This window comes from Manis pentadactyla, chromosome 12 (assembly GCF_030020395.1).
Source record: "Manis pentadactyla isolate mManPen7 chromosome 12, mManPen7.hap1, whole genome shotgun sequence".
NCBI classification, from domain to species: domain Eukaryota; kingdom Metazoa; phylum Chordata; class Mammalia; order Pholidota; family Manidae; genus Manis; species Manis pentadactyla.
The window spans coordinates 11,949,671-11,966,977 of NC_080030.1; the positions used below are offsets into that span (position 1 = coordinate 11,949,671).

The 17,307-nt window shown below is 41.7% G+C and overlaps 1 protein-coding gene across 1 annotated transcript; it reads left to right on the forward strand.

The window, feature by feature from the left end:
- The first annotated feature begins 16,357 nt into the window (after positions 1-16,357).
- LOC118917583 (olfactory receptor 1I1) lies at positions 16,358-17,307 on the forward strand. The gene is given in 5 exon segments (XM_036895561.2): positions 16,358-16,529; positions 16,532-16,656; positions 16,658-17,071; positions 17,073-17,210; positions 17,212-17,307. Coding segments are annotated over 5 exon segments (945 nt in total).

A 17,307-nucleotide genomic window follows, 5' to 3' on the forward strand; every position in this document is an offset into this window, starting at 1 on the left:
TGCCTTCTCCACAGTCATGATCACAGAGTTTCTGTCTGGGGAGAAATAGCAATGTTGGTTTGGTTGTGCAATATCATCATTCCACTGGATCATAAGCTTAAAAATGGTCAAAATGGCAAATTTTATTTACGTATATTTTACAATTTTTTAAAATTAGTAATGTACTATATCAAAAAAACACAATGAGTTGTACACTTTTAAAGTTTTTTTTAATTGAAATATAGTTGATATACAGTATATATTGGTTTCAGGTGTATATTTTGACAATTATGTACATGGTGAAGTGCTCACATACAATGAAATGAAAATATTGTTGGCTATCTTCCCTATGCTGCTCTTTCATCCCCATGACTAATAAGTGTTCTGATTTGAAGTTTGCACCTCTTTATCCCCTTCACCTACTCCCTCCCCTATAGTAACCACCAACCCCGTCTCTGTATTTAAGATTCTATTTCTATTTTGCTTGCTCATTTCTTTTGTGTTTTAGATTCCACATACAAGCAAAAGCATATGGTATCAGTCTTTATCTGTCTGACTTGAGTGAGTTGCATGGCATGTGACTTGCATAAAGCTGTTTTCAAAAATACCCTGGGGGCTTTGCACTGAAGTCAACTACCTTAACTAGGTGGAGGAGATGGACATCACTAGGGATGTTCTGTGGTTCACGTACCCTCAGACGTGACATGATAAAAGGAGCACTTCACCTCTGGGCTATTCTTTCCAAAAGCCCTAACCGCAACCCCATGTAATCATGAGAAGACTATCAGACAGGCCTGGATGGGTTGACATTCTAAAGGCTGCATGGCCAGTCCTCCTCGAGACTGTCATGGTCATGAAAAAAAAGCAAAACCCGAGAAACTCACAAATTAAAGGTTACTAAACATGTGACAGTTAAATGCAATGTGGAACCCTGGATTGGAGCTTGGGACAGAAGGAAATCAATATTGTACAAACTGGTAGAAATTTAAATGAGATCTAGAATTTCATCTTTGAAAAGTAAATCAATGGGCTGTTTTCTTCCCAAAATTCCATAATCCCATTTCTAACAATGAGAAAACATCAGACAAACCTAAGTTATAGGACATTCTACAAAATACCTCACCACTTCTCTTCAAAACTGTCAAGGTTATGAAGAATAAGACAAGACAGAGAAATTATCATTAATCAGAGACAAGGTAACAAGATTACTAAATGCAATGTGATATCCTGCACTGGATTCTGGAATGGAAAAAGGACATTTGTGGGTAAATTGATGAACTTCAAATGAAGTTTAGTTAGTATTCCTGTGTCACTGTTAGTTTTCACAAGTATATCCTGGTTACATGAGATGTTAACATTAAAGAAATAGAACAGGAACTCTCTGTATTATTTTTGCCTGTTTTCTGTAAAATCTTAAAATATTCCAAAATCCTTTATTCAGAACAAATCAGAATAACTTCGGTAGTTGTTTCCCTGAGTCAACCCTGATTGTACAGGGTGTAAGCCTCACTGATTATAAAGTAGGAGAAGTGGGCAGTATTCTATGTAAATGCATTCCTCTATTTTACTCTGTTGCTATTTAAATGAACATAATTTCTGAGGCATGCTGCAAGATGGGCACGTGACACATTTTTTCCTCAGTATTTGTACAAACAATTTTTTTCATTTTAACATTCTTTCCAATTTTATTGGGGATATAATTAATGTACAGCACTGGATAAGTTTAAGGTGTACAGCATAATGATTTGACTTACATTGTGAAAGTACTGCAATAACTTTAGTTAAAATCCATCATCTCACATAGATGCCAAAAGAAAAAGAAAAAAAATGACAGTTAACAACTGTCAAGTATACATACAGCAATGTTAACTAGAGTCATCATGTACATTACATCCCTAGTACTTATTTATGTTATAACTGGAAATTTATACCTTTGGAAAACCTCCTCCAATTCTTCCTGCCCTTATGTAACCTCTGGAAATCACCAGTCCAATTGCTTTTTCTATGACTTTCGCATTTTGGTGTTTTTTTGGGGGGTGGGGTGGGGGTCGTTTTGTTTTTTGCTTTTGGATTCCACATGTAAGGGACATCATGTTAAATTTTGACATTATACTCAACCAGTGAAGAATTTAGATGTTGCCCCCTGGTTCTTGGGGTTAGACTGCTGTTGTGTCAAGATGAATTACCATTCAACCACTATACACCATCCCAGGCGGGTTTAACTCTTTAAGGCAACCTATCTATTCCTTTGGAATGGCTTGTTGTTGAGGGGAGGGTTGGGAGAGACTAGAGAACAGATATTAAGAATTTCCTGGCCACTTCCCACATTTTCCCACTGATCATTCTGTAGAATAGGATAAAACCAGTGGTGGGAAGACTGAATGAATGATCCTCCCATCCAAACCACAGGATTAAAGAGTGCTTGCACACTGAGAAGACCCACTGTGGACTCCCCCCTGCCTTTGACCCGCAGATTTGGAGGGAATGCGATGGAATGCTGAGGATCTGAAAGGCCAGCCAGGGGATTCAAGGCATCACAGCACAAGAGTAATGCTGAAAAAGCACTCCTCATACTTATTGAACAAGTAAATTTTAACATCTATGCAGGGGTTCGAGTGGGGGCTTAGCACACAGTCACTTTCCAAATGTGAGTTCAGTTCCCAGGCAGCCTCCAGTCCCCTGGGCTGGACCATCCCTAAAGGATATTTGTCTACAATAGAAAAACGTAAGGGAGGTCTGACTGTTCTGTTTTTCCACGCATTGGAGGTCTGGAGGTTCTGAATAAGCTGCCAGGAAAAGAACTTTATTATATGAGATTGTACACATGATTTTAAAATACTGAATAATATATTAATCCCACAATGCACCCCTGGTTGTTTATGCTCATTGTGCACATATCCAAATGGGGTTTCTCTATTACAGTTTCCCAAACCTTGATTTTTTTTGCGTGCTATCCTCCTGAATCTACATATCCCTGTATTACTACTTTATTGATATTTTTCTTTAGGACAACTCTATTTTTTATTTAAAATCCAATGGTTATCCACACAATGCAATAATTTTGCCATTAGAAAGGAAGAAAGGGCTAATGCAGGCTACAGCATGGATGAACCTTGGAAGTATTATGCTAAATGGAAAAAGCCCCATAGTGTACGATTCCATATGTGTGACATGTTCAGAAAAGACAAAACATAGATACAGAAAGCAAAGGAGTGGTGACCAGGGTTACCGGGAGGGAGAAACGGGGGATGGCATTATGTTTTGGAGTGATGGACAAGTTCTGGAATTGAATAACAGTGAAGGCTGCACAACTTTTTGGCTACACCAAAGACCATTAATTTGATGAGGGGCGGAAGATGGCGGCGTGAGTAGAGCAGCGGAAATTTCCTCCCAAAATAACATATATCTATGAAAATATAACAAAGACAACCCTTCCTAGAATAAAGACCAGAGGACACAGGACAATATCCAGACCACATCCGCACCTGAGAGAACCCAGCGCCTCGCGAAGGGGGTAAGATACAAGCCCCGGCCCCGCGGGAGCCGAGCGCCCCTCCCCCCAGCTCCCGGCGGGAGAAGAGCAGGCAGAGCGGGAGGGAGACGGAGCCCAGGGCTGCCGAACACCCAGCCCCAGCCATCCGGGCCAGAGTGCAGGGCGCTCGATACTAGGAAAACAGGGCAGCAAGAACAGTGAGCAGGCACTGGAGGCTGGGCGACAGAGGACATAAGAAAAGCGCGCGACCATTTTTTTTTTGCTTTTTTGCTGTTTTGTTTAGGCGAGCGCTTTTTGGAAGTCTTAAAGGGATAGGGACCCCAATACTAGGGAAACAGGGCAGAAAGACCGGTGAGCAGAGGCCTGAGGCTGGCACCGGAGAATAAAGAAAAACGAACGACCACCCCCTTATTTTTTTTTTTTTTAATTAAAAACTTTTTTTTTTTTTTTAATTAAAAAAATTTTTTTTTCTTATTTTTTTTTTTTGTGGTCGTTGTTTTGTTTTGGCGGGTGCTTTTTGGAAGTCTTAAAGGGGCAGGGCAGGTCACTTAATCCAGAGGTAGGGAATCCGGGATCTCTGGGCACCCTAACCCCTGGGCTGCAGGGAGCAGGCAGGCCCCTTACGGAGATAAATAGCCTCCCAGCAGCTCCTGCTCCAACGCGACTCCACCATTTTGGAGCAGCTGCCCGAGCCAGGCCACGCCCACAGCAACAGCGGAGATTAACTCCATAGCAGCCGGGCAGGAAGCAGAAACCCTGTCTGCGTGCAGCTGCGCAGCACAAGCCACTAGAGGCCGCTGTTCTCCCAGGAGAGGAGGGCCACAAACCAACAAGAAAGGAAGTCCTTCCAGCCGTCACTCGTCCCAGTTCTGCAGACTATTCCTATCACCATGAAAAGGCAAAGCTACAGGCAGACAAAGATCACAGAGACAACACCAGAGAAGGAGACAGACCTAACCAGTCTCACTGAAAAAGAATTCAAAATAAGAATCATAAACATGCTGACAGAGATGCAGAGAAATACGCAAGAGAAATGGGATGAAGTCCGGAAGGAGATCACAGATGCCAGAAAGGAGATCGCAGAAATGAAACAAACTCTGGAAGGGTTTATAAGCAGAATGGATAGAATGCAAGAGGCCATTGATGGAATTGAAATCAGAGAACAGGAACGCATAGAAGCTGACACAGAGAGAGACAAAAGGATCTCCAGGAATGAAACAATGTTAAGAGAACTGTGTGACCAATCCAAAAGGAACAATATCCGTATTATAGGGGTCCCAGAAGAAGAAGAGAGAGGAAAAGAGATGGAAAGTATCTTAGAAGAAATAATTGCTGAAAACTTCCCCACACTGGGGGAGGAAGTAATCGAACAGACCACGGAAATACACAGAACCCCCAACAGAAAGGATCCAAGAAGGACAACACCAAGACACATAATAATTAAAATGGCAAAGATCAAGGACAAGGAAAGAGTGTTAAAGGCAGCTAGAGAGAAAAAGGTCACCTATAAAGGGAAACCCATCAGGCTAACGTCAGATTTCTCAACAGAAACTTTACATGCCAGAAGAGAATGGCATGATATATTTAATACAATGAAACAGAAGGGCCTTGAACCAAGGATACTGTATCCAGCACGACTATCATTCAAATATGACGGTGGGATTAAACAATTCCCAGACAAACAAAAGCTGAGGGAATTTGCTTTCCACAAACCACCACTACAGAACATCTTACAGGGACTGCTCTAGATGGGAGCACTCCTAGAAAGAGCACAGCACAAAACACCCAACATATGAAGAATCGAGGAGGAGGAACAAGAAGGGAGAGAAGAAAAGAATCTCCAGACAGTGTATATAACAGCTCAATAAGCGAGCTAAGTTAGACAGTAAGATACTAAAGAGGCTAACCTTGAACCTTTGGTAACCACGAATTTAAAGCCTGCAATGGCAATAAGTACATATCTTTCAATAGTCACCCTAAATGTTAATGGGTTGAATGCACCAATCAAAAGACACAGAGTAACAGAATGGATAAAAAAGCAAGATCCAGCTATATGCTGCTTACAAGAAACTCACCTCAAACCCAAAGACATGTACAGACTAAAAGTCAAGGGATGGAAAAACATATTTCAAGCAAACAACAGTGAGAAGAAAGCAGGGGTTGCAGTACTAATATCAGACAAAATAGACTTCAAAACAAAGAAAGTAACAAGAGATAAAGAAGGACACTACATAATGATAAAGGGCTCAGTCAAACAAGAGGATATAACCATTCTAAATATATATGCACCCAACACAGGAGCACCAGCATATGTGAAACAAATACTAACAGAACTAAAGGGGGATATAGACTGCAATGCATTCATTCTAGGAGACTTCAACACACCACTCACCCCAAAGGATAGATCCACCGGGCAGAAAATAAGTAAGGACACGGAAGCACTGAACAACACACTAGAACAGATGGACCTAATAGACATCTATAGAACTCTACATCCAAAAGTAGCGGGATATACATTCTTCTCAAGTGCACATGGAACATTCTCCAGAATAGACCACATACTAGGCCACAAAAAGAGCCTCAGAAAATTCCAAAAGATTGAAATCCTACCAACCAACTTTTCAGACCACAAAGGCATAAAACTAGAAATAAACTGTACAAAGAAAGCAAAGAGGCTCACAAACACATGGAGGCTTAACAACACGCTCCTAAATAATCAATGGATCAATGACCAAATCAAAATGGAGATCCAGCAATATATGGAAACAAATGAGAACAACAACACTAAGCCCCAACTTCTGTGGGACGCAGCAAAAGCAGTCTTAAGAGGAAAGTATATAGCAATCCAAGCATATTTAAAAAAGGAAGAGCAATCCCAAATGAATGGTCTAATGTCACAATTATCGAAATTGGAAAAAGAAGAACAGATGAGGCCTAAGGTCAGCAGAAGGAGGGACATAATAAAGATCAGAGAAGAAATAAATAAAATTGAGAAGAATAAAACAATAGCAAAAATCAATGAAACCAAGAGCTGGTTCTTTGAGAAAATAAACAAAATAGATAAGCCTCTAGCCAGACTTATTAAGAAGAAAAGAGAGTCAACACAAATCAACAGTATCAGAAACGAGAAAGGAAAAATCACGACGGACCCCACAGAAATGCAAAGAATTATTGGAGAATACTATGAAAACCTATATGCTAACAAGCTGGGAAACCTAGGAGAAATGGACAACTTCCTAGAAAAATATAACCTTCCAAGATTGACGCAGGAAGAAACAGAAAATATAAACAGACCAATTACCAGCAACGAAATTGAAGCGGTAATCAAAAAACTACCAAAGAACAAAACTCCCGGGCCAGATGGATTTACCTCGGAATTTTATCAGACATACAGGGAAGACATAATACCCATTCTCCTTAGAGTTTTCCAAAAAATAGAGGAGGAGGGGATACTCCCAAACTCATTCTATGAAGCTAACATCACCCTAATACCAAAACCAGGCAAAGACCCCACCAAAAAAGAAAACTACAGACCAATATCCCTGATGAACGTAGATGCAAAAATACTCAACAAAATATTAGCAAACCGAATTCAAAAATACATCAAAAGGATCATACACCATGACCAAGTGGGATTTATCCCAGGGATGCAAGGATGGTACAACATTCGAAAGTCCATCAACATCATCCACCACATCAACAAAAAGAAAGACAAAAACCACATGATCATCTCCATAGATGCTGAAAAAGCATTTGACAAAGTTCAACATCCATTCATGTTAAAAACTCTCAGCAAAATGGGAATAGAGGGCAAGTACCTCAACATAATAAAGGCCATCTATGATAAACCCACAGCCAACATTATATTGAACAGCGAGAAGCTGAAAGCATTTCCTCTGAGATCAGGAACTAGACAGGGATGCCCACTCTCTCCACTGTTATTTAACATAGTACTGGAGGTCCTAGCCACGGCAATCAGACAAAATAAAGAAATACAAGGAATCCAGATTGGTAAAGAAGAAGTTAAACTGTCACTATTTGCAGATGACATGATACTGTACATAAAAAACCCTAAAGACTCCACCCCAAAACTACTAGAACTGATATCGGAATACAGCAAAGTTGCAGGATACAAAATCAACACACAGAAATCTGTGGCTTTCCTGTATACTAACAATGAACCAACAGAAAGAGAAATCAGGAAAACAACTCCATTCACAATTGCATCAAAAAAAATAAAATACCTAGGAATAAACCTAACCAAAGAAGTGAAAGACTTATACTCTGAAAACTACAAGTCACTCTTAAGAGAAATTAAAGGGGACACTAACAGATGGAAACTCATCCCATGCTCGTGGCTAGGAAGAATTAATATCGTCAAAATGGCCATCCTGCCCAAAGCAATATACAGATTTGATGCAATCCCTATGAAACTACCAGCAACATTCTTCAATGAACTGGAACAAATAATTCAAAAATTCATATGGAAACACAAAAGACCCCGAATAGCCAAAGCAATCCTGAGAAAGAAGAATAAAGTAGGGGGGATCTCACTCCCCAACTTCAAGCTCTACTATAAAGCCATAGTAATCAAGACAATTTGGTACTGGCACAAGAGGAGAGCCACAGACCAATGGAACAGACTAGAAAATCCAGACATTAACCCAGACATATATGGTCAATTAATATTTGATAAAGGAGCCATGGACATACAATGGCGAAATGACAGTCTCTTCAACAGGTGGTGCTGGCAAAACTGGACAGCTACGTGTAGGAGAATGAAACTGGACTATTGTCTAACCCCATATACAAAAGTAAACTCAAAATGGATCAAAGACCTGAATGTAAGCCATGAAACCATTAAACTCTTGGAAGAAAACATAGGGAAAAACCTCTTAGACATAAACATGAGTGACCTCTTCTTGAACATATCTCCCCGGGCAAGGAAAACAACAGCAAAAATGAGTAAGTGGGACTATATTAAGCTGAAAAGCTTCTGTACAGCAAAAGACACCATCAATAGAACAAAAAGGATCCCTACAGTATGGGAGAATATATTTGAAAATGACACATCCGATAAAGGCTTGACGTCCAGAATATATAAGGAGCTCACACGCCTCAACAAACAAAAAACAAATAACCCAATTAAAAAATGGGCAGAGGAACTGAACACACAGTTCTCCAAAAAAGAAATACAGATGGCCAACAGACACATGAAAAGATGCTCCACATCACTAATTATCAGAGAAATGCAAATTAAAACTACAATGAGGTATCACCTCACACCAGTAAGGATGGCTGCCATCCAAAAGACAAACAACAACAAATGTTGGCGAGACTGTGGAGAAAGGGGAACCCTCCTACACTGCTGGTGGGAATGTAAGTTAGTTCAACCATTGTGGAAAGCAGTATGGAGGTACATCAAAATGCTCAAAACAGACCTACCATTTGACCCAGGAATTGCACTCCTAGGAATTTACCCTAAGAACGCAGCAATCAAGTTTGAGAAAGACAGATGCCCCCCTATGTTTATTGCAGCACTATTTACAATAGCCAAGAATTGGAAGCAACCTAAATGTCCATCAATAGATGAATGGATAAAGAAGATCTGGTACATATACACAATGGAATACTACTCAGCCATAAGAAAAGGGCAAATCCAATCATTTGCAGCAACATGGATGGAGCTGGAGGGTATTATGCTCAGTGAAACAAGCCAAGTGGAGAAAGAGAAATACCAAATGATTTCACTTATCTGTGGAATATAAGAACAAAGGAAAAACTGAAGGAACAAAACAGCACCAGAATCACAGAACTCAACAATGGACTAACAGGTACCAAAGGGAAAGGGACTGGGGAGGATGGGTGGGTAGGGAGGGATAAGGGGGGGAGAAGTAGGGGGGTATTAAGATTAACATGCAAGGGGGGGTAGGAGAAAAGGGAGGGCTGTACAACACAGAGAAGGCAAGTAGTGATTCTACAACATTTTGCTATGCTGATGGACAATGACTGTAAAGGGGTTTATAGGGGAGACCTGGTATAGGGGAGAGCCTAGTAAGCATAATATTCGTCATGTAAGTGTAGATTAGTGATACCAAAAACAAAGAAAAAAAAAAAAAAGGGCAGTTCCTATGTGGTAACCTCCAACGAGTTCTACACAAGGGTATAAAGGGCATATAAAAGTGTAGGCAAAGGGTCTGTTTGTGTTTATACAGAGGATCAAAGCCTAATTGGGCTACCCCAAAAATGAACTAAGATACGATATGAAAAAGAACTTCCAACGTCAGCACTCTCTGGAAGACTCATGCCAGAAGATGATCATCAAAAAACCCCAACAAAGATCCACGCACTGCTACAGCTGTAGATGCACTCATCCCACCAGTTCCTGGACTTGCCATGGGAATGAGGAAGGAGATATCTAAGCTGGCCTGTGCATACAGTAAAACAACAAATTTGACTGGATCTATACTGTTGGAACTCAACCAAGAATTTGGAGAAGTGCAAATTGTAGTGCTCCAAAGTCTTACAACTACAGACTATTTACTGTTAAAAGAACATATGGCATGTGAACAGTCCCCAGGAATGGGTTGTTTTAATTTGTCTGATTTCTCTCAGACTGTTCAAGTTCAGTTGGACAATATCCACCATGTCATAGATAAGTTTTCACAAATGCCTAAGGTGCCTAACTGGTTTTCTTGGTTTCACTGGAGATGGCTGGTAATTACAGGTATGCTTTGGTTATGTAACTATACTCCTATTATGTTAATGTGTGTGCGCAATTTAAGTAGTAGCTTAAAACCTATACATGCTGAAGTTACTCTACAAGAAGATATGCCAAAGAAATAATCAATCTTCCCATGTTTTCTTCCGCCTGCTACTTCTACAGCTTTTCTTCTTCCTTCCTAATTACAACCCTTAAATAGAATTCGTGCCTCGTATCAAATTTATCGAGTATCATAATTCTTCCAAGTGGTAAAGATACCTCAAGACAAATGCTGGGCATAGAAGCCACAGGGCATAAATATGCAAAGATGTAAAAAGCTAACCTTTTCAAACAATAAGGCTTCTCTCTCACTTACCAACTTCACATTTCCCTGTATGGCCCCGGAAGATGACTGGTTAGCCAGAGACGGGTAAGATTCCTCAAGGGAGGAACAACCTAAGACAGGCACAGTCGCAGGGGGGCCATCAGGTGAGAAATTGGGGATCAACAGAGGTGAGGCTTAGAACCTCACCCCCCCTGTTCTGAGAGAAATCTTCTGCATACGTGGATGTTTTATTGCCCTTGTCTAGCTTGGATTAACACACAGTCTACAGGCACACACCTGATCATCTACATTTGCTCTCTTACAACACTAAACTATGTTTTCTACCTTTATCTTGTATCTACCTACCACTTCAGCATTTTATTAAAAATAATAATAATAAAGAGAGAAATGTAGTATCCACACATAAATCAAGTATAAAAACCAAATGAGTATTCATATTTGAACTGACTGTTTATAGTTCATAATGCATGAGCAAAACTGAAAGTTTCTGTGATGACTGCCCTTGTACTGTTCACTATGTAACTTATTCATTATGTAAGAATTTGTTCTCCATGTAAGAACTTGTTTGTTATGCCTCAGAAGATTGGAGACTGACGAAAATTAGGCTTGGGGTGGATTAATGATTGTGCATTGAGCATTGACTCCCCTATACAGAATTTTATTGTCGTTAACAATCATTTGATCAATAAATATGAGAGATGCCCTCACAAAAAAAAAAAAAAAAAAAGGACAGACTTCCAATGGTAAAATAAATAAGTAACCGGGATGTAATGTATAGCATAAGGAATATAGTCAAGATAATGTAACAGCTTGGTAGGGTGATAGCTGGAACCTCGAATTATGTATATAAATGTTCTACCACTGTGTTGTACACTTGAAACTAATGTAATGTAATACTGTGCGTCAACTACCCTTCAATAAAAAAATAATTAAAAAAAAAAAAAAGACCATTAATTTAATCCTGTACTTTCCAAGGATGCATTTCTGGTATGTGAATTATGTATCAGGGAATTTGTTATTTAAGAAAGGAAATGGTTAGCTCTCATGGTAAGTCAGTATCTGTTTTCATAAATAGGAGATAAGCACAAAAATATTATCTAGCCATGAGAAAGAAGGAAATCCTGCCATTCGGGACAACGTGGATGGACCTTGAGAACATAATGTTCAATGAGATAAGCCAGACAGAGAAAGACAAATACAGTAGCTCTCACTTATATGTGGCATCTTACAGAGCTGAACTTGTAGAAACAGAGAGTAGACTGTGGTTCCCACAGCTTGCGGGTGGAGGAAATGGGCAGTTGTTTCAAAGGCTACAAATTTGTAAGTAGAAGATGAATAAATCCTGGAGACCTAATGTGCAGTGTAGTTATTACAGCCAACAATTATTTTCTACTTCAAAGTTGCTAAGAGACCAGATCGTCAGTGTTTTCACCACAAAAGAGAAATAATAATAATTTGATGTGATAGAGGTGTTAGCTAACACTATGGTAGAAATACTAGATCAATATATTAATGTATCAAATCAACACAATGTTATATGTCAATTCTATCTCAATAAAAAACACGTATATACAATTTAAACTCTACATGTTTACGTTTGAACCACCTAAGTCATCTCAACGTACGAGTCCACACACTTTTGATACCATGACCGGTATCCTGGTTTCTGCCTCTTTGTGCACATGTACAAACATTGCTCTGGATGCGCACGTACCCCAGAGAATAGAGCACAAGTGGCAGTAATAGAAACAAAACAATTAGCATCTTCTTCTTTAATAAGGAGCCATGGGGCTGGAGTCCCTAAGAGCCCCAAGCTATAAATATCCTTCTTTTTCCCTGGCCCCCTGCTCGCCTACCACAGCGGGGCAAACATAGGAGTTCTTCCCGGCCACAGGCATCAGACCCACCCCAGCAATCACGCTGAGTGGTCTCCCCATGCCTTTCCTGGGGGCTTAGTGCTGGCCTCAGGGTCCCCTGAAAGCCAGTGGAGAAGGAGGTTTGCCAAGTCCACCCTCCTGGTTATACCAATGTTGGTATGTCAGTGAGAGATGGAGAAGGGACGTGAGCTGGATGGAACCAGAAAGAGGACTCTTTTCCTCCTGGATGTGCAGAGAGAGAAAAAAAGTAACTGAGGCCAATTCTACACCCCCTGAGTGGACAAAAGACACAGAGGACAGACCCTCTGTAGCAGGTCATGGGGAGAAAAAGCATCTAGGGGCTGTGGTTGGGGGACACTTGCCCAAATAGGAGAAACATTGAAAAACGGCTTTCTCCAATATGGCAGTTCTCTAATATGTGGTGCCCAGGCCAGAAGCATCAACATCCCTTGGGAATTTTCTGGAAGTGCTGATTCTTGACAAGCCCCACCCAGATGCTATCTGTTTTAACCAGTCCTCTAGGAAACACTGGTGCATGCTCAAGGTTCAGAACCATTGCTCTAGCGCAACCAAGGACCTCAGGTCAACAACAGAGACTGTTGCGAATGTGTGGCCAGGAAGGGACTCACAGCAGCACAAGCAACGCAGCGAAACCTGACCCATCACCTTACAAAAACCTCAAGCCCAACTCTAGAATACCTGGGAAAAGTAATAGAAGGCTTTGCTGGAGATCTCATGAAGTTAACAAGGAGATTCGGCTGTTCAGTTTCCCAAAAGACCCCCTTTGACTGGTCTTCCACCTCCAAGGGTCCTGCCCCTCAGAGCCGGTGAGTACAGTTGACAATTGAAAAACCTGGGGGCTTGGGGTGCTGACCTTCCTCTGCACATATAACTTTTGACTCCCTCCAAAAAACGTAACTATTAATAGACTACTGTTGGCCGGAATAACATAAACAGTCAAGGAACACGTATTTTGCATGTTCCATGTACTCTATACTGTATTCTTACAATAAAGTAAGCTAGAGGAAAAAAATCGTTTTCCGAATTGTCGCAGATCTCCAAAAAAAAATAATTTCCAATATATTTACTGAAAAAGATTCACATATAAGTGGACCCATGCCTTTCAAAGCCGTGTGGTTCAAGGGTCAACTGTCCATGACCCTCTTGTTTTTGCAGCATCTTGGGGTCACCTGTAAGCTTTCTTGTGCGGACCTATCTATCCACCAAATTCTCCCACCTGAATCCTGATCCCACCTCATCAGACCTTAAATCTTTCCAGAGATCAGTGTTCCCTGGCAGGCAGGGGGATGCCAATGGAAGATGCTTGTAATTGAACAGTTTTCTCTAGCATGTGCTAACAGCGCTGAGCTGAGCTTTCAAACGCCTCCGCTGCCAACGCACTCAGAGAGGCAGTGGAGTGTCAGAGAATAAAAACAAACCTAGGCTCAAATGAAAGATCAAACCCTTGCAAGCTGAATGCTCTGGCACCTCTCGGCCCCCCAGCTCCTTCTCCCTCAGATGGGGGTCAACACCGTCTCCCTCCAGTGGCTCGTGGAGAAACTACACTCAATGTACCTGGCTCCTAAGAAGCCTCAACACCGTAAGGTCATACGGATGTGTTCTTGTCGGCAGTTGGTTATAAGACATGGGGAATCTAACCAGGTAAGAAATGACTTTTGCAAAGGAAAATCCTCTCTTTATTGGAAAGAGACGATACTGAGGTTTTACCAAGACTTGATGATTCATGGCATGCTGTTTTTTTGCTGTTGAATTATCAATGTATCATAAGAGACATGGACAGCACCTGGGCACCAAACCCATTCTCTATAAATGCTCGTTGATGCTCATTCAGTGAAAGGAGGAATCAATGCATTCGCTGGGAAGCTGAGACTTGGAGAGGCAAAAGCAACCAGGCTTCGGTGGTCTTGTATGGACAGGATGCAATAAGGATCTGCCGTCTCTGGGCTTTGGGCTTCCTAAGTCCCAGACTGCTGAGGCCAAAGCACAGAGGAGTTCAAAAGTTGCCTCTGACTCTGCACATGAAAATGAACTACAAATTCCTTTCTAAACAAAAGGGGAAATAGAACCGGGGTCACACCCATTAACAGTTAAAAATGGGTGAGTGGGCATGTGATCAGAACATGCCTACGTCTTTGCATGTCTTTGCATCTTGCACTCACATATGTATCACTTGGGTCATTATTTTCATATCAGTTCATTTCAGAATGTTATTTTATAAGCTCACTTTTCTTGTCATCGTATTAGCTACGGGAATTAGCACATAGCACACATTGCTTTCCATCAAGGAGGGATTTGAGCACACCTTTGTCATTTTTATGAAATGGTCCAGCTTTGAACAATCCAGGCTGTGTCTGCACGTTTTTATTTTGAATAAACACTTTAACAGCTGTTTAGCAATGATAGAACATCGTGTGTTTTACTAAGGGTGCAAAATTGTTTCAGGTGGTAGTGTGACATTCTGTCTAGAACCTAAGAACATATGTAATTTCCTGTATTGCAAAGCTATCACTGACGGCAAAATATACTTTCAGAATGCCGTCAGCACTAAAGTTCTAGCTACTCTTTTTTACTGTGAAAGGTCTTTAAAGCCTCTACTTCACCAGCTTTCTGGGTTCATCCATGGTCTCTATTTTCCCCTGAAAATATCCGGAGCGCCAGCATGCTACATGCCCATGGCCAGAAGGCTGTTTACTACCTCACTGAAGCATTTCTGCTCTCATGAAATTGAATTGAGTCATTTTAAGTAATCCCAATCTGATGGTTCTGATTTTAGTTGCTGCTGAAATTGCATTATTTAGTTAAATGCTGTGTAAATAAAAGAACTACAAGAGAGGGAAGGGAAGGAAAGGGAGGGACGGGGGTGGGGGTCGGGGGAGGTGGGTGGGAGGGAAGGAAAGTGAGAGAAGTTCAAGAAATCCAATCCAAGTTGAATGCTTTGGAAAGACAATAAAAAGAAATCACTAAAATACACACACACACACACACACACAGAGTTGCTATCAAATTAGATGTAAGCAACATCATGGAAAACAATTGGGGTGTAAAACTGCAAACACGGAAAGGATTCTGCACCCAGATTGTTTTGCAAGGATCCCTAATTTCTTGGTCCACATTAATAAAGCAAACTGAAGCAGAGATAGAAGCCTGTGTGTGTGGCTTAGGCAAGAAAGTTGATACGAATCCACCACTAATACATTCATGCTCACCAAAAAGACTTGTTTCTCATCAAAGCCCAGTGAACCGATTTACATACTTAAGTTAAAATGTGAAAGCATGCTTGTGCACATTTAAATAATACAATCCCAACTTTTTGCAGGATTTTTCAAGCACTGATCCCCATCACAAAAATGAAAGAGGTGTCTGCTGTAGGGATTGCCTATAGCAGGTCATAAAGTGCCCTTAATAAATTTGGGGTTCATCAGAAACAGAGGAGGATTATCCTTTTTTTATATCTCTAGCTGTTAACCCAAAATTGATGCTAAAATCCTGTCTTGTTGATGAAGAGGAGGGAGGAGAGGTAAGGGAGGAAGCAGAAAGGAAGAGAAAAGAAGAGAAGAGAAGAGAAGAGAATGATCAGGCTGCCTTTTCCTGTGCCTGGTTTCAGCGTAGACTTGATTCTGCTCGGTCTTGTTTTCTAAGAAACTTTGCTCCCCTGAAGAGAAACAAAGGCATTTATGAGCAATAACCAACTTGTCTCAAAACAAGTAAGTTCGGTCTTTGAGACACAGATTATCTCAGGCGTGGATGGTTGCCTTCATTGCAAACAGAAACCCCTGCAGGTAGCATAACACAAAGAGATTTCCTGAAAGGATTCATGGATTCTCACAGACCCTGCAGATCTCCACGGGAAGCTGGGACTGAAACTCCATCTCTGACGCTCAGCTTTATGTTGCTTCCCTCCCTCCTTTCTTTCCTTTCATGGTAGACACAGGCTGTCCATGGAACTAGAAAACAGAACAGCAGTCTCCAAATTCCTCCTCCTGGGACTCTCAGGGAAGCCAGAGCGTCAGCCCCTATTCTTTGGGGTTTTCCTCTCTGTGTACCTGGTCACCGTGTTTGGGAACCTGCTCATCATCCTGGCCGTCGGCTCAGAGCCCCGCCTGCACACGCCCTGTACTTCTTCCTCTCCAGCCTGTCCCTTGTTGATGTCTTCTTGTCTTCCACCACCATCCCCAAGATGCTGGTGAACCTCCACACCCAGAACCGAACCATCTCCTTTGCAGGCTGCCTTGTCCAGATGTATGTATGCCTTCCACCTGTTCGGGACCATGGACAGCTTCCTCCTGGCCATCATGGCCGTTGACCAGTTTGTGGCCATCGTTCACCCTTTGCGCTACTCTGTCATCATGAGCTCCTGTGCCTGAGGGCTGCTGCTGGGGGTGCCGTGGCTGATCACCAACCTCCAGTCGCTGGTGCACACCTGCCTCATCGCTCAACTGACCTTCTGTGCCAGCCCCCAAATTGCCCACTTCTTCTGTGACCTCATGCCCCTGCTGAAGCAGGCCTGCTGGGACACACACACCAACAGACTCGTCATCTTTGTTTTCGGCATCATCATGAGCATCAGCCCCCTCTCCTGCATCCTCCTCTCCTACATTTGCATTTTCTGGGTGGTCCTTAAGATCCCTTCTGCTCAAGGCAAGTGGAAAGCCTCCTTCCTCCACCTGTGGTTCACACCTCACTGTGGTGTCACTGTTCTATGGCATCATCTTCGCCACGTACTTGCAGCCCGCATCTCCCACCTCTTCCCAGAAGGACAAGGTGGCCGCCTTGATGTGTAGGGTGGTCATTCCCTATGCTGAACCCCTTTATCTACAGTCTCAGGAACAAGGACATGAAGGCAGCCCTGAGGAAGCTCATCTGCAAAGCAGCCTCCCCTCAGTCCTAG